Source organism: Mobula hypostoma, chromosome 8 (assembly GCF_963921235.1).
Source record: "Mobula hypostoma chromosome 8, sMobHyp1.1, whole genome shotgun sequence".
Classification (NCBI taxonomy): Eukaryota; Metazoa; Chordata; class Chondrichthyes; order Myliobatiformes; family Myliobatidae; genus Mobula; species Mobula hypostoma.
This window is the reverse complement of record NC_086104.1, coordinates 38,350,187-38,369,196: the sequence shown is the minus strand read 5'-3', so window position 1 is coordinate 38,369,196 and position 19,010 is coordinate 38,350,187. Positions and strand designations below refer to the sequence as shown.

Genomic DNA, 19,010 nt, shown 5'->3' with positions numbered 1-19,010 from the left:
GTGCCCTGGGGAAGAGGCGCTGGCTATCCACTCTATCTATTCCTCTTATTATCTTGTACACCTCTATCATGTCTCCTCTCATCCTCTTTCTCTCCAAAGAGTAAAGCCCTAGCTCCCTTAATCTCTGATCATAATGCATACTCTCTGAACCAGGCAGCATCCTGGTAAATCTCCTCTGTACCCTTTCCAATGCTTCCACATCCTTCCTATAGTGAGGCGACCAGAACTGGACACAGTACTCCAAGTGTGGCCTAACCAGAGTTTTATAGAGCTGCATCATTACATCAGGACTCTTAAACTCTATCCCTTGACTTATGAAAGCTAACACCCCATAAGCTTTCTTAACTACCCTATCCACCTGTGAGGCAACTTTCAGGGATCTGTGGACATGTACCCCCAGATCCCTCTGCTCCTCCACACTACCAAGTATCCTGTCATTTATTTTGTACTCTGCCTTGGAGTTTGTCCTCCCAAAGTGTACCACCTCACACTTCTCGGGGTTGAACTCCATCTGCCACTTCTCAGCCCACTTCTGCATCCTATCAATGTCTCTCTGCAATCTTTGTCAATCCTCTCTACACTATCTACAACGCCACCAACCTTTGTGTCGTCTGCAAACTTGCCAACCCACCCTTCTACTCCCACATCCTGGTTGTTAATAAAAATCATGAAAAGTAGAGGTCCCAGAACAGATCCTTGTGGGACACCACTAGTCACAATCCTCCAATCTGAATGTACTCCCTCCACCACGACCCTCTGCCTTCTGCAAGCAAGCCAGTTCTGAATCCACCTGGCCAAACTTCCCTGGATCCCATGCCTTCTGACTTTCTGAATAAGCCTACCGTGTGGAACCTTGTCAAATGCCTTACTAAAATCCATATAGATCACATTCACTGCACTACCCTCATCTATATGCGTGGTCACCTCCTCAAAGAACTCTATCAGGCTTGTTAGACATGATCTGCCCTTCATAAAGCCACGCTGACTGTCCCTGATGAGACCATGATTCTCTAAATGCCTATAGATCCTATCTCTAAGAATCTTTTCCAACAGTTTTCCCACCACAGACGTAAGGCTCACGGGTCTATAATTACCCGGACTATCCCTACTACCTTTTTTGAACAAGGGGACAACATTCGCCTCCCTCCAATCCTCCGGTACCAGTTCCGTGGACAACGAGGACATAAAGATCCTAGCCAGGTGCTCAGCAATCTCTTCCCTCGCCTCGTGGAGCAACCTGGGGAATATTCCATCAGGCCCCGGGGACTTCTACGTCCTAATGTATTTTAACAACTCCAACACCTCCTCTCCCTTAATATCAACATGCTCCAGAACATCAACCTCACTCATATTGTCTTCACCATCATCAAGTTCCCTCTCATTTGTGAATACCGGAGAGAAGTATTCATTGAGGACCTCGCTCACTTCCACAGCCTCCAGGCACATCTTCCCACCTTTATCTCTAATCAGTCCTACCTTCACTCTTGTCATCCTTTTTTTCTTCACATAATTGAAGAATGCCTTGGGGTTTTCCTTTACCCTACACGCCAAGGCCTTCTCATGCCCCGTTCTTGCTCTTCTCAGCCCCTTCTTAACCTCCTTTCTTGCTTCCCTATATTCCTCAATAGACCCATCTGATCCCTGCTTCCTCAACCTCATGTATGCTGCCTTCTTCCACCTGACTAGATTTTCCACCTCACTTGTCACCCATGGTTCCTTCACCCTACCATTCTTTATCTTCCTCACCGGGACAAATTTATCCCTAACATCCTGCAAGAGATCTCTAAACATCGACTACATGTCCATAGTACATTTCAAAACATCATCCCAATTCACACCCGCAAGTTCTAACCTTATATTGTCCTCTCTGATTCTGTCCTTTTCCATGGTAATGCTAAAGGCCAGGGAGCTATAGGCAGGTAGTCACACCAGAGCCTTGGGAGATAGATAAGTGGGTAACAGTCAGGAGAGGGAAAGGCAGGAGTCAGATGCTTGAGAGTACCCCTGCAGCTTTCTCCCTTAACAATAAGTACTCCTGCTTGAGTACTGCTGTCAGGGGGGGGGGGCGGTTTGGCCTACCTGGGGGAAGCAACAGTGAAGGAATGTGGCTCAGAAGGGTAGGGAAAGGAAGAGGATGGCAGCAGTGATAGGGGTCAGACAGGCGATTCTGTGGACGCAGGAAAGAAACGCAGATGGTAGTTTGCCTCGGGATGTTTCTGATCGTGTCCACGATATCCTGAAGTGGGAAGGAGAACAGCCAGAGGTTGTGGTACATATTGGTACCAACGACAGGTAGGAAAAGGGAGGGGGTCCTGAAAGCAGACTGCAGGGAGTTAGGAAGGAAGTTGAGAAGCAGGACCACAAAGGTAGTAATCTTGGGATTACTGCCTGTGCCATGTGACAGTAAGTATAGGAATGGATTGAGGTGGAGGATATATGTGTGGCTGAGGGATTAGAGCAGGTGGCAGGGATTCAGATTTCTGGATCATTGGGACCTCTTTTAGGGCAGGTGTGACCTGCACAAAAAGACTGGATTGCACTTGAATCCCAGGGGGCCCAGTATCCTGGCGGGGAGGTTTGCAAAGGTTATTGGAGAGGGTTTAAACTAAGATTGCTGGGGGGTGGGAACCGAACTGAAGAGACGGAGGAAGAGGTGGTTGGGTCACAAATAGAGAAAGCTTGGAGACTGTGCAAGAGGGAGGATAGGCAGGTGATAGAGAAGGGACGTGCTCAGACCGATGGTTTGAGATGTGTCTATTTTAATACAAGGAATATTATAAAGTGGATGAGCTCAGCGTGGATCAGTACTTGGAGCTATGATGTTGTGGCCATTACAGAGACTTGGATGGCTCAGGGGTAGAAATGGTTACTTAGAGTGCCAGGCTTTAGATGTTTCAGAAAGGACAGGGAGGGGGGCAAAAGAGGTGGGGGGGTGGCACTGCTGATCTGAGATAGTGTCATAGCTGCAGCAATGGAGGAGGTCATGGAGGGATTGTCTATGGAGTCTCTGTGGGTGAGAGTTAGGAAAAGAAAGGGGTCAATAACTCTACTGGGTGTTTTTTATAGACCACTCAATAGTAACAGGGAAGAGCAGACAGGGAGACAGATTCTGGAAAGGTGTAATAATAACACGGTTGTCGTGGTGGGATATTGATTGGCATCTCCCTTGAGTGAGGGGTTTAGATGGGGCGGAGTTTGTTAGGTGTGTTCAGAAAGGTTTCTTGACACAATATGTAGATAAACCTACAAGAGGAGAGGCTGTAGTTGATTTAGTATTGGAAAATGAATCTGGTCAGGTGTCAGATCTGTCAGTTGGAGAAAATTTTGGAGATAGTGATCACAATTCTATCTCTTTTACCATAGCATTGGAGAGGGATAGGAACAGACAAGATGGGAAACTGTTTAATTGGAGTAAGGGATAATATGAAGCTATCAGGCAGGAACTTGGAAGCATTAATTGGGAACAGATGTACTCAGGGAAATGTATGTATGGCAGAAATGTGGCAAATCTTCAGGGGATATTTGTGTGGCGTTCTGCATAGGTATGATGGTAGGGTACAGGAACCGTGGTGTACAAAGGCTGTTGTAAATCTAGTCAAGGAGAAAAGAAAAGCTTATGAAAGGTTCAAAAAACTAGGTATTGATGGGGATCTAGAAGATTATAAGCCTAGCAGGAAGAAGCTTAAGAATGAAATTAGGAGAGCCAGAAGGGGCCGTGAGAAGGCCTTGGCGGACAGGATTGGGGAGCGTGCCTTATGAGAATAGGTTGAGTGAACTTGGCCTTATCTCCTTGGAGAGATGGAGTATGAGAGGTGACCAGATAGGGGTGTATAAGATGATGAGAGGCAATGAGTGTGGATAGTCAGAGGCTTTTTCCCAGGGCTGAAATGACTAGCATGAGAGGGCACAGTTTTAAGGTGCTTGGAAGTAGATACGGAGGAGATGTCAGGGGTAAGTTTTTTACACAGCGAGTGATGAGGGCATGCAATGGGCTGCCAGCGTCAGTGGTGGAGGCAGATACGATAGAGTCTTTTAAGGGACTACTGGACAGTAGTAGTCCATATGGAGCTCATATGGTATATGGAGCTCAGCAAAATAGAGGGCTATGGGTAACCCTAGGTAATTTCTCAGTTAAGGACATGTTTCGTACAGCTTTGTGGGCCGAAGGGCCTGTATTGTGCTGTACGTTTTCTATGTTTCTAATAAAGTATTACGGTTATAGAGAAAGTGAAGTGCAGGCAGGCAAGATGCAAAGCCACGAGAAGGTAGATTGTGAAGTCAGGGGTCCATCTTATTGTACGAGAGATCCATTCAATAGTCTTATAACAGAGGGATAGAAGTTGTTCTTACTTTTAGTTTTTGATCTCTACTGCCCAATGGAGAAAGAAGAGGAGAGAATGTTTAGGCTGGGTGGGTTGGGGTCTTTGGCTGGGCTTGGCTGCAGCAAGGTCAGCAAGTGTTTGAGTACTCTGCCTCCTGCAAGTTCCACTCAGACTGGAACATCTTGATTTGGATTTATTTTGTTATTCCTTCATTGTTGTCGGGTGAAAATCTTAATCAGGAAAACGGATTATTGGTCTGACTGCTCTGTCCTGATAATATCTTTGTGGTGGGTGCAGTTCCGGTGTTTACAATGGAGGGGAAAAGTGATGAACACTGAGTTAAATATGGACTAACAGGTAGAGTCAGCACAGAATTCTGAAAATAGATCAGACTTTACTAATTGGTTATGGCTCTTATAAAATAATTCACTATATAGATGATAGAGGATGCAGTGAGTATTGTATATACTGTCTTATAATTGATAAAGAAGCCAGGAAGATATTGTAAACATGAGAAAATTAGCAGATGCCGGAAACCCAGAGCAACACACACGAAATGCTGGAAGAACTCAGCAGCTCGGGCAGCATCTATTGTTCCTTTTTGCACCTCGTGGCGCATCAGGCACCATTTTTGCCATTTCTGTAGCATGTGACTTTCGTAAAAAAGTTGCTAGTTTGACTTTCAACCCAGCATGGGTAGTGTACAAGGAGCTGGCTGGATTTGATTTCAGAACTACAGCCCTAGGTAAATTGCCCTGATGAAGGGTCTTGGATTGAAATATCGACTGTTTACTCTTTTCTATAAATGCTGTCTGACCTGCTGAGTTCCTCCAACATTTTGTGTGTGGTTTTGGAAGAAATTGCAGAAGCTTTCCTTACGTGCTTTCAGTTCTCCCTGCTTACATATGATAGGAAGGAAGACCGTATTGTACTGTTGTTTAAACATGTTTGAAAAGGGAGGGAGGTACAACTAAGTAATTTAAACCAAGTTGCTTATTATGGTAGTGGGGAAATTGTTGGAATCATTCAAAGGGAGATAAGATTACTTAGTCCCAGTCAGCATGAATTTATTAAGCCAAGGTCATGTCTGACAAATTTGAATGTATTTTTGCGGAGGTAATAAGGATGTATAATGGCAATAAAGTAGTCAGCATAGATTTCAGCAAGGCCTTTGAAAAGGTTCAATATGACAGGCTGATCAAACCAGTAAAAGCAAATGCCATCACCACTTGGTCTTTCCTGCAAATATTTAATGATTTAGAGTTGAACGTAGAAAACATAACAACAGCATTTGCAGATGATACAGAAATTGGCTGTGGAGTTGACAGTGAGGAGGAAGCCGAAGTTTGCTAGATGTAGATAGTCTGATTAATTGGGTAGGAATGTGGCAAGTGGACAGAGAAGAACACTGATGTGAGTTTGGGGAAATCAAACAAGACAAGGAAATATACAGTAAACGGGAGGATATTGAGCGGTGTGGAGCAACGGAAGGACCTTGTGTACATTTAGTGATCCTGAAAGTTGTTTAAAAAGTTGTATGAGATGTTTTCCTTTGCAGCTTAGGCATGAAATGAATACATGAGCGGGGATGCTATCTTTGAACTGTATGCAATGCTAGTTCGATCTTGCCCTGAGTATTACACTACAAGTTCTGGTCACTTTACAGGAAATCTGTGGTTGCACGTGAGTTAGCACAGAGAGAAATTTATGAGGATGTTGCTTTGGAGAACAATTGCAGCTGATTGTTTTTTTTTGAAACAAAGGAAGATGAGGGGAAACTTAATTGACCTGTATCTAATTATGAGAAGCCTAGACGGTATGGAAAATGTAGAATCTATTTCCCTTTGCATAGGGGTTAAACGCAAAAGGCATGGATTTCAAGAAATTTGTAGAATAATGAGAAGAGGGATAAGGAACCATTTTTATTTCACCTTGAGGTGATGTCTGGAACTGGCTGCCAGGAAAAATGAAAGAGGTAGAAACCATCATTAGAATTTGAAAGAAATAGCCAAATGTGAGTTCATGGCACTAGCTTGGCAAAGATCATCATTGGTATGGGCAGGTTGGGCTGGATAGCTTTTTTTGATGCAGAAGTCGTCCATGGCCCGAAACAATATCAGGATAGGTGCTTGAATCCCATGACCTGCAGAGCAGTGAGAAGCTGGGATTAGATTGGGTTACTTCTCTTAAATGAACACTACATTAAAGGGTCAAATATCTTTCTGCATCATAAAATCTCATTGATTCTATGTAGCATATGGGTGGATGATGTTGTGATGGAATTTGTGGTGAAAAGCAAGGTTGGGCTGATTGTTAACTTTTAAAATTGTGAACAAAGGCTGGGTAATGTTGCCTGAGAAGGAGTTGGGGTCAACTTGCTAAAGTTCTCTGAAATCCAAGAGCAAATGAAACAAAAACAAAGGAATCTGACATTGTGTTAAATTTGGAACAAAGAAAACATAAGGCTGAAAATATCGAGTTACTGTTGATTTTTGTTTTGCATGTACCATGTGCTTTTTGAAGAGCTAAGAGTAGAATAATTGCAGATAGCATTGGACTCCTGTGTGTAATAAGATTAATCAATTAGGATCATTATTTGGAAATAACAATTATGAGGTAATTCTTCAACCCAAGAAAAACTTGAACCTGATAAATTTATTGTGCAGGTGGATTGCTACTCTCATTCTTGCTTTGATAGGACAGATCTCCATTGAATCACAGAGCAATTGTTTCAGGGAGTTATACCAGAAATTAAGTTAACTTACTACAGTAAAACATATTGTATGTTGTTAGGAATGTGTGCCCTGATGTTGATGTATGAATATTTAGTAATAATCAGAGTATGTCTAAGTCTGGATTTTTGCCTCTTGATTCTACACCAACTTTCCTTGTTCTGGTTATCTTCTATTAATGTGAGCAGAAACCAGCTTTGACTGAGGAACATAGAACAGTGCAGCACAGGAACAAGCCATTCGGCCCACAAGCTGAAAAGCAAATCAAGAACACCCAAACATTAATCCCTCCTATTTACACCATGTCCATATCCCTCCATCTTTGACACATACATGTGCCTATCCAATGTCTCTTCAAAGTCATTATGAAGAAAGCACGGCAGTGCCTCTACTTTCTTAGAACAGATAGAAAATGAAATACATATTGTCAGCTCCAAAAACAAGGCCTGAATTATCTTAATTTTGTCCCAGTTTCATCCCTTTAGTTGCATTTATGCTCATAAATAGAAGAGTAGGAACGGTAGAAAATAATATAACCTGAGAATGCTGGTTGATTGTTAACTTTTCACTGTTAAGTACCTATGTGTAATGAACAAGTGTAAGACAAAGACTCCTTACCGGTAGCAAATAAATTCAAAGTCGGGAATGATGGCGATCCCAAGCTATCTCTTTATATATACGAAAACCTGTCGGCCCCAAACATTTCTGATTAGGGTTACTCAACCTGTATTAATAAAATTAGTACATCCTACAGTGGTCTATTTCCTAAAAGAACCCTGATTTGATATTTTGAATATTTTTTCCAGACTGCAAGTGGTAACGTGGAAGCAAAGGTGGTCTGCTTTTATCGGCGCAGGGATATATCAAACAGTCTAATAGTACTCGCAGATAAACATGCAAGTAAGTACAGATTAAATTATTTTCAGATTTAAAATACTAAATTCGAAGCTGTTGATTAACTTTCTGATTTATGGGAGTACTTTTATATCATGATAAGACAAAGTAGCTGTTTAAAATTTGTTTATTCAGCAGAGGAAATGGACAGTTCTTCCATGGTTCTATAAACATCTGTGTAACAATAAAAATTGGTTTGTTTTTCCTTGTACACAAGTATTGCCTTTTCAAATCTTTTATTTTTTTAATATTGTGCTTTTGTGAGATAAATTTAAATGTATATTAATGTACATATAGTGCATTAAAAATGTACTTAGCACTCAACCTTTTATTCACTTAAATGAACATTACAACCAGGGATTTTGATCAATTTAACTGAGAATTTTTATTTGTGAATCACATGCTCCTTTCATCATATTGGATCCTAAAAAAACAGGGAAAATTGTAAAGCATGAAAAATTAAAAATTCATGAATTAAAATGTTAGCATTCAAAAGTAAACAAGAGAAAATCTGCAGATACTGGAAATCCGAGCAACACACACAAAATGCCGGAGGAACTCAGCAGGCCAGGCAGCATCTATGGAAAAGATTTTGGGCCAAGACCTTTTATCAGGACTGGAAAAAAAAGATGAGTTGAGTAAGAAGGTGGGGGGTGGGGAGGAAGAACCAAAAGGTGATGGGTGAAACTGGGGGTGGGTGAAGTAAAGAGCTGGGAAGCTGATTGATGAAAGAGGTACAGGGCTGGAATAGGGGAAATCTGACAGAAAGCCATGGAAGAAAGTAAAGGGGGCGGAGCACCAGAGGGAGGTTATAGATAGGTAAGGTGATAAGGTGAGAGATGGAAATGGGGAATGGTAAGAGTGGGGGGGGGGCAGGGTTTATTACTGGAAGTTTGAGAAATCGATGTTCATGCCATCAGGTTGGAGGCTACCCAGACAGAATATAAATGTTGCTCCTCCATTCTGAATGTGGCCTCATTGCGACAGTAGAGGGGACCATGGACTGACATGTCGGAATGGGATGTAGAATCAAAATGGGTTGCCGCTGGAAAACCCCGCTCTTTCTGGCAGACTGAGCGTAGGTGCTCTGCAAAGCAGTCTCCCAATCTACGTCAGGTCTCACCAACATAAGCAGGCCTCACCGGAGTACCGGATACAGTAGATGACCCCAGCAGGCTCACAGGTGAAGTGTTGCCTCACCTGGAAGGACTGAATGGTAGAGATGGCGAAGGTGTAGAGACAGGCATAGCATTTGTTCTGCTTACAAAGGTAAGTGCCAGGAGGGAGATCAGTGGGGAGGGATGAATGGACAAGGGAGTCGTATAGGGAGCGATCCATGCAGAAACGGGAGGGGGAGGGAAAGATGCGTTTGGTGGTGGGATCTTGTTGGAGGTGGTGGAAGTTTTGGAGAATTATGTGCTGGATGTGGGGGCTGGTTGGGTGGTAGGCGAGGACAAGAGGAACCCTATCCCTGGAGGGGTGGCGGGAGGATGGAGTGAGGGCAGATGTGCACGAAATAGAAGAGATGTGGTTGAGAGCAACGTTGATTGTGGAGGGAGGGAAACCCCTTTCTTTGAAGAAGGACATTTCCATAGTTCTGGAAAGAAAAGCCTCAACCTGAGAGCAGATGCGGCAGAAACAGAAGAATTGAGCGAAGGGGATGTCATTTTTACAAGTGGCAGGGTGGGAGGAGATATAGTCCAGGTAGCTGTGAGAGTCAGTGGGTTTATAATAGACTTCAGTAGATAAACTGTCTCCAGAAATGGAGACAGAGGGATCGAGAAAGGGGAGGGAGATGTCAGAAATGGATCAAGTAAATTTGAGGGTTGGGTAGAAGTATTCATCCCCCATTGTTCAGTACTTAGTTGAGCTGCCTCTCGCAGCTATTATAGCCAGTAGTCTTTTAGGATAAGACTCTTATTAGCTTTGCACAACATGATGGAACAAGACTTGACCATTCCCCTTGCAAAATTGCTCGAGCTGTGCCAGGTTAGTTGGGGAGAGGCAGATCTTGAGGCCTAGCCGGGGATGTCCGATCTCCTGAGATGGTGTTACCTGGCTGATGCACGGTATTAGGTTTACGTCAACTAACCTGGCACAGCTTGAGCAATTTTACCTGGAGGAATGGGCAAATCTTGCTCCATCACATTGTGCAAAGTTAATAGAGACCTATCTAAAAAGACTTCTGGCTGTAATAGTTGGAAGATGTGGTTCAACGAAGTTCTGAGCAAAGTAGGTTTGAATACTTCTTAACTGCTAACATTCCATTTTTGAATTTTTAGTTTTTCTGCTTTACAATTTTCTGTTTTTTGGGCTCTACTGTGAGAAAAGGATTCACAGATAAAAGTTCTCAGTTAAATTGATCAAAATCCCTTATTGTAATGCTCATTTAAATGTAATGCTCATTTATCTGCACAGAATACTTCTTGAAGGCAATGTATGTACATATGGAAAATGTTGAAAAATATATCTCAGGTTGCCTGAGATATTATTCTTATTGTACACTCCTTCATGAAGAAAAAAGAGAGCCAATACTGTGTTCCACTTTTTGTTTTTAAATATTGAATTCTTAGGTGGTTTGAGGAATGCAAATTCTCTTTGTGCTTACAATAGAAACATGGTGGTTCTGACTATGTTTTCCTTCCCAGTGGCTCAATTTTCTACATCATACAGTCTAATTGTTAAGGAATTTCAGTAATCTGAGTTGACTGCATGAAATATTATTTTGAATTTATTAGCTCATCTGTTATGTAAGCATAATCTTTTGTGTTTCCCTTTGTCTGTGTCATGGTAGAATCTGTTGAGGAAGAATTTGAGAAAACCTGGAAACTTTATTTATTCATGATTATTTGGGTATTGTTGACCCTATCTTTTAAGTGTTTCACCATTTGAAGTTATTACACTAAGAATTGTTACTAAGTTATTAATGTTAGGTGTAGCCACTTATTAGTCTAAGTGTCTTTGTTTATCAATTAAACTTAATTTCTTCTTTTTGCCATTGAATTCTAGAAATTTTTTTCTAATGACTCTTTTAATTGAAGAAAATCTGATTTGTTAGATGGGTCAGAAGGAAAATCTGATTTGTATTTTGTTAGATGTTGCATAATTTCAAGTGCTGAGAGAAAAGTTGTTTCTCCTTTTGAGAATTTCATATGTACCATTTCATAGAAAAAATCCATGTGTAAGCTTATTAAGTGTTATTTGAAGACAGTAAAATATAAACAGAAAATGCCAAAAATATTCAGCAGGACAGACAATTTTTTTTCAGTTATATAAAGAGTAAAAGGAGGTGAGAGTTGATATTGGACCACTGGAAAATGATGCTGGTGCGGTAGTAATGGGGGAGAAAGAAATGGCAGATGAATTTAATGGGTACTTTGCATCAATCTTCAATGTGGAAGATGTCACTCGCAACATGCCAGAGGTCCGTGAGTGCCAGCAGGAGTGAGTGCCATTACTATTACAAACGAAAAAGTGCTAAGCAAAATCAAAGGTCCTCGGGTGGATAAGTCAACTGGACTAGATGGACTGCATCCCAGAGTCCTGAGAGAAGTTGCTGAAGAGATAGTGGTTGTATTGGTTATGATCTTTCAAGAGCCACCTGATTCTGACATGGTCCGGGGAGTAACATGCAAATGTTACTTCACTCTTTAAGAAGGCAGCAAGGCAAAAGAAAGGCAATTAGCCTAACTTCAGTGGTTGGGTAAGTGTTGGAGTCTTATTTATAAGGATGAGGTTTCAGGGTACTTGGAGACTAATGGTAAAATAAGTCACAGTCAGTGTGGTTTCTGTGAGGGACAAACTTGCCTGACAAATCTGTTAAAGTTCATCGAGAAATTAACAAGCAGGGTGGACAAAGGAGAGGCAGTGGATGTCAGTTACTTGAATTTTCAGAAGGCATTTGATAAGATGCACACACGAGGCTGTTTAACTAGATTAAACCTTTGTATGGCATTACAGGAAAGATACTAATATGGATAGCAGAATGGCTGACAGGCAGGAGGCAGTGAGTGGGAATAAAAGGAGCCTTTTCTGGTTGGCTGCCAGTGACTATTGCTGTTCCCGAGGGGTCAGTATTGGGACTGCTACTTGCCAATGATTTGTATAGTGGAATTGATGGCTTTATGGCAAAGTTTGTGGATGATACAAAGATAGGTGGAGGGTTAGATAGTGTTGAGGATGCCATGAGATTGCAGCAGGACTAAGACAAATTGGAAGAATGGGCAAAAATGTGGCAGATGGAATACAGTGTTGGGAAATGTATGATAATGCATTTTGGTTAAAGGAACAATAGTATGGACTATTATCTAATTGGGGAGAAGGTTCAAACATCAGAGGTGCGGAGAGACATGAGGGTCCTCGTACAAGGCTCCCAGAAGGTTAATTTACAGGTCAAGTCTATGGTAAAGAAGGCAAATGCAATGTTGGCATTTATTTCAGGGGGAATAGAATATAAAGCCAAGGAGATGATGCTGAGCCTTTATAACACTAGTCAGGCCGCACTTGGAGTATTACTAACAGTTTTGGGACCCGTCACTCAGAAAAGATGTATTATCTGTGGAGAGAGATCAGAAGAAGTTCCGGAGGATGGTTCTGGGAATGTACGGGTTAATATATGAGGTGTGTTTGGCAGCTTTGGGCCTGTACTCACTGGGATTTAGAAGAATGTGAGGGGATCTCAATGAAAACTACCATATGTTGAAAGGACTAGATAGAGTGGATGTGGAGAGGATGTTTCCTATGTTGGGGGTATGCAGAACCAGAGAGCACAGCCTTAAAATTGAGAGCGACCTTTTAGAAAAGAGGTAAGGAGGAATTTTTTAGTCAGAGAGTAGTGAATCTGTGGAATGCTTTGCCAAAGACTGCAGTGGGAGCCAAGTCAGTGGGTATATTTAAGGCAGAAGTTGATGGTTTCCTGATTGGTCAGGCCATCAAAGGATATGGCAAGAAGGCAGGTATATTGGGTTGAATGGGATTCAGGATCAGCCTTGATGGAATGGCAGAACAGACTCAATGGGCTGAATAGCCTAATCTTGCTCCCATGTGTTGTGGTGTTATATGAAATCCTTCGATCTGAAAAGTTGTTTTTTATTTGTTCATATAATTTCTTTTTTTTTAATTTTATTTTTATTTGGGTAAGGAATTCACAAATATCATGTACTTTTTTCACACATATAACCTTTTCCATTTTTTTATATGTATAAAACTATAATTATTTATACATTCTTAAGTACACATTGAGATGATATAAAAGGACATTAGACACTTAAATAGATAATTATGTACTGTGGTAATTCTAATCTATTAGGCTAAGTAATGGTATTAGTTGTTAAGAAAAATGGTAATAATAATTTCCATATAACTCTTCTGGACCATTTCCACTGGTCCAAAATGTTGTATATAAGCCTATGTAACAACCATTGTAGGTGTTTATATCCTAATTTGTTCATGCTTGCTCCTGCCCACAGACATAATTATCCAATCCCTATGTACTTATTTACTTAATTTTTTCATTTTTTATCCCTTTCCCAAATCTTTCGATCTGAAAAGTTAACCGTTTCTTTACCCACACAGCTGCAGTATTTTCTGTTTTTATTTTAGATTTCCAGAATCATCAAGTTTTTTATTTATTTTAGAGGAAGTTGATGTATTCTGATTTTTGAAGTCTGATCAAATTTGCTGTCTCATGTTCTTAAAATAACAGAACTTTGTTTAAGTAGTTAATGGCCTTCACTTTTATTGATTCTAATTTCTATTGCACCCATTCCTTGGATTAATAATTCTGAGCCAGCAAATGTACAACAATGCCTTAATCGTGAAATGAACTTTTTAGATAGTTAATATGTACTTTGGTATTATGATTATATTAGGGTGATGTACAAATTCAATACCTGCTCTATCTTTAATGCTTGTTCTTGTATGCAGTTTGGAATTACTTAATTCTGCACAAAATAACACTTTTGTTTTTGCACTGTTACACATTTGAGCACTGCTTGCAGAATGCTCGTGCAAATTAATATTAAATAACATGAAATTGCTGAACCTGTCTAAGCGTTTATAGACATTAATTTTGCTTTATTTTGTGATTAGATGTATGTTCCTTGACTTTTAGGATAGTCTTACATCAGTTAAAACAATGCACAAAATCTGGAAGACCAGGGCCTTTACAGGAGCAATTGGGGATTTAATGTAGTAGAACAGTTGTATCTCTAATTTCAGAAATAGCTCAATAATTTAATCAGTTGATATGTCATCATTATTTTGGGTTCATCTGCACTCTTAATGATGATAAGACAAAGCTGGGACTCTTTTGCTTTACCATATAGTAATCATAAGCATTCCTCCTTGAACTTTCATTATAGTGGAAACGTCAGGAGTAAAATGTCAGGTAAAGTGGAATATTACTAAAGTGAATGAGTGTTGTTATGCTTATTTTTAGCCATGCTATGTATGAAATAATGATACTTTACAACCAAGGCATAATGCTTTGCCCTAGTTGGTTCTCACCTGGCTTTTTAGGTATAATTTCATCTCTCCAAGTACAGTTGTAATAATTGCTGTTAGGTATTTCTACCTGGTTCTAGACTGTGAGGCTATTAACTATGCAAAAGTGAATTTCTACTTTGTGGCTGGAGTTATTAGATTCAAAGTATCAAAAACTACTTCTGATGTCCAAACCTGCCTTCAATAGGATCAGCTGAAATTGCAGTTTCAAAACTGGTTCGGCCATATAGTGAAGTCACTGTCAATAAAGTTATAAAGTTTTAATAAAACAGTCACCAGGTTTGAGCATTGGTCAAGTGACCCGTTTGGGATTGACTGACTGCACACTGGCTGTCATTCGGCATTGGACCACCTGGCCAACAGCAGTTCCTACGTCAGGCTGCTGTTTATTGACTACAGCTCAACTTTCAACACTATCATCCCCTCAGTACTATACAGTAAGCTTCAAAACCTGGGCCTCTGTACCTCACTCTGCAATCTGATCCTTGACTTCCTCATCTGGAGACCATAGTCAGTGTGAATAGAAAATAATATTTCCTTCTCTAGGTCAGTCAGCACCAGCTCACCTTATTGGTGCATGCATTGCCTGCTACTCTACTTTCTACACCCATGACAGTGTAGCTAGGCACAGCTCAGACATCAGCAATGAATTTGCCGATGAAACAATTGTTGGCAGAATTTCAGACGATTGGAAGGAGGCATGTAGAAATGAAATAGACTGGCTGGTTAAGTGGTATCACAACAGCAACCTTGAACCTTGCACTCAATGTCAGTAAGACCAAGGGATTGATTGTGTTTTCAGGAAGGGGAAATTTAGGGAACACACTGACAGCTCAGTAGTGGAAAGCATGAGGAGTTTCAAGATCCTGGGTGTCAACATCTCTGAAGATCCAGCCTGGGCCCGACATATTGATGCAATTATGAAGAAGGCATGCCAGTAGCTATATATCATTAAGAGTTTGAGGAGAGTTTGTATGTCATCAAGGATTTCAAGTTTCTACAGAAGTAGCATGGAGAGCAGTCTAACGTTGCATCACCATCTGGTATGGAGGGGCAACTACACAGGACTGGAAAAACCTGCAGAGGGTTGTAAACTCAGTCAGCTCCATCATGGACACCAGCCTCCCACTATTGAGGACATGGTCGTAAAGCGATGCCTCAAAAAGATGTCATGCATTATTAATTACCTCCACCAGGACAAGCCCTCTTCTTATTACTGTCATCAGAGAGGAGATACAGGAGCCTGAAGACACACACACAACACTTTAGGATCAGCTTCTACCCCTCCACCATCAGATTTATGAATGGACAGTGAATCCAACTCACCAACTTTGCTTTCTTTTTGCTCTACTTATTTAATTTTTATATATGTATTTCTTGTCATTTATAATCTATTTTATGCATTGCAGTATATTGTTGCTGCAAAAACAGTAAGTTTCATGACATAGTTGTGTCATAAATCTGATTCTGATTATAAAGTGATAGTAAATCTGATTCTGATTATAACAGCAGGGTAGAAGCTGTCCTTGAACCTGGTGGTACATGCTTTCAGGCTTTCGTATGTTTTGCCTGATTGGAGAGGGGCGAAGAGGGAATGTCTGGTGGGGTGGTGTCTTTGATTGTGCTGATTGCTTTACTGAGATAGCAAGAAGTATAGACAGTCTCCATGGAGAGGAGGCATTGTCGAGCTTTCTTGGCTGTGGTTGGACCAGGGCAGCCTGTTGCTGATTCGCTCAGAAGACTGGGGCTTTTGGATGGTGGGGAGGGATAAATAAAGATTGCAAGTGTTCCACCTTCAGATTTTGCATTATGAGAAGGGGAAGGGATATTGCTGGGGATGGAAGAGTGAACTGGAATGTCAAGGAAGAATGCTGTGGGAGGAAAAACTGTGACTGATTCTGACATTATGTGTTTGTCTAATGTAGAGGATATGGAGTTGTGACTGAAACAAAGACCATTCTAGGTTGGAAGAAATGCTGTTTGAGTTTTGATTTGAATGTAATGCATGATTAACAGATTTCCAACTAAACAAAAGATTCCTCTCGAAAAAGTAATGCTGTTACAAAAATAGGCTGATAATCAGTTGCAAAGTCGTTATTTATTATTGCCCCATTTGCAAAATGGAAGAAAGCCAAAGAAATAAGCAGGTGTAAAGATTCAGCAGAGTTTAATTACAGAGTAAAACAAAAGCATGTTTGCAATTCTGTGATACAGTAGGACTGTAACTAAATAGATTCCTATTTTCCGTTGTATATTTTACCTTTTCTATTCTGGCTTGGTAGGGGTCACTGAAGTCACTTTAATGGTGCATTGCAAACTAACCAAATTTAACTTCAACTTGTATTCAGTATTGTTAACAGCCCAATTGTGTTAAACATAAAGTATTTTTAAAATTAGCTACTCTATTGATTTGTCGACAAACATTTGAAAATAGCACAATTTCTAAGCACTTTTTAACCCAGTGTAGATAAGGAGATCCTTAAATCATGTGACCAATAAATCTACATAACAGTGAGATGACGGTATCAAATTGTGCTTCCTGTGCCCTTCCCTTCTCTCCCACCACCCCTCCTTCAACATCACCAGCCAGTTTGATCTAGGCGAGCAGCCATTTTGGGATTAAAACAACAGCTTGAAAGTACTTAACCCATTCATTGCCTGCTGGTGTATCTTGATCACCGCTAAAATCAAAAAAGAAATTGTCAAATACTTTATAAAAACTATAATATGAGCAAGATAATTGGACTAATATTAAACTGTTAGAAAAGTAGTTCTGCACAATACAAGGTACTTTAATAATAGTACTACTACTATGACGTCGACTCAGACCTAGGGGGCCGGCGTCGGGCAATAATAGTACTGCTTGAATTCTATTGAGTCATGTATTTAAACTTTTAAAACCATGATGAAAGGGTTATCATGGCTCCTCCCACTTCCTTCAAACAAAAGGTGAAGCCATGGGTTCTCACATTGGTCCCAGCTATGCTTGACTTTTTGTTGGCTACGTGGAACAGTCTATGTTCCAAGCCTACACTGGTGTCACTCCCCAACTTTTCCTACGCTGCATGAACAACTGCATTGGTGCTGATTCCTGCACCCATGCAGAGCTCGTCGACTTCCCAACTTTGCCTTCATCTTCACCCTGTCATCAAATTTACCTGGTCCGTTTCTGACACCATCCCTTCCCCCACCCCTTTCTTAATCTCTCTTTCTCTATCTCTCTTTCTCTGTCTCTGGAGACAGCTTATCTACAGATGTCTATTATAAACCCAATGACTCTCACAACTACCTAGACTATACCTCTTCCTACCCTGTTACTTGTAGAAATGCCACCCCCCCTTTGCTCAATTCCTCTGTCTCTGCTGCATCTGCGCTCAGGATAAAGCTTTTCATTCTAGAATGAAGGAGATGTCCCCTTTCTTCAAAGAAATGGGTTTCCCTTCCTCCACCATCAGCGTTGCTCTCAACCACATCTCTTCCATTTCGTGCATATCTGCCCTCACTCCATCCTCCCACGACCCCTCCAGGGATAGGGTTCCTCTTGTCCTCAGCTACCACCCCAGTAACCCCTGTGTGCAGCACATAATTGCAGACATCCCACCCTGCAAAAACTCATTTCAGGGAGGTAGCACCGTCAATTTGCGGGAGACTTCCGGGAGAGGTGGGATATCTGCAATAGAGTAGCTCCTTAGCAGCTGGCCAGCTAGTTTAAATAACATTAGCTATGCTAATGAACGAATGACACCTGTTAAACTCACCTCAACATGTCTTTTACAGTCTTAACCCACCATAGGCAATAGAAAAGTCACTGTTGGAAACAGTGCAGCGAGCAACACTGTCATTATTTAGGCAGGGGTACACTTTAGTGTGGTCTGGGGTGACGTACGTTTTATTTTTTTTGGAACACTGCAATGGTGTGCGCGCTCTCTCTCTCTCTCTCTCTCTCTCTCACTTTTGCTCGCACTCTCTCTTGCTGTTCTCTCACTTGCTCTCAAAAAAAATTGATTTCTGTGATATGGTGTATAATTTGCGGGCATCAGGGAGCCACTATTAATAGGCGGAAGACTCCCGGAAGTTCCGGGAGAGGTGGGATGTCTGTAATTGTCTGTAACTTCCGCTATTTCCAACAGGACCCCACCACCACGCCACCTTTCCCTCCCCCTCACTTCCTGCTTTCCGCAGGGATCATTCCCTATGCAACTCCCTTGTCCATTCATCACTCCACTGATCTCCCTCCTGGCACTTATCCTTGCAAGCGGAACCTGCCCCTACACCTCCTCCCTCGCTACCATTCAGGACCTTAAACAGTCCTTCCAGGGCACACTTCATCCGTGAGTCTGTTGGGGTCATCTACTGTATCCGGTGTTCTCTGTGTGATCTCAGTGAGTCCAAACATAGATTGGGAGACCGCTTTGCCGAACACCTATGTTCCCTCCGCCAGCAAAAGCGGGATCTTCCAGTGGCCACCCATTTTAATTCTACTTCCCATTCTCATTCCAACATACCAGTTCATGGCCTCCTCTACTGCCATGATGAGGCCACACTCAGGTTGGAGGAG

At 41.4% G+C, this 19,010-nt stretch overlaps 1 protein-coding gene across 5 annotated transcripts in view; it reads left to right on the top strand.

Annotated features, from left to right (window-relative positions):
- The window catches only part of LOC134350477 (metastasis-associated protein MTA3-like), a 216,570-nt gene that overhangs the window by 8,327 nt on the left and 189,233 nt on the right, over positions 1 to 19,010 (top strand). For all 5 annotated transcript variants that reach the window (XM_063055687.1, XM_063055686.1, XM_063055690.1 and 2 more), the window contains exon 3: positions 7,861 to 7,954. In XM_063055687.1, the coding sequence (XP_062911757.1) occupies positions 7,861 to 7,954 (94 nt within the window). The remainder of the gene's footprint in view (positions 1 to 7,860; positions 7,955 to 19,010) is intronic.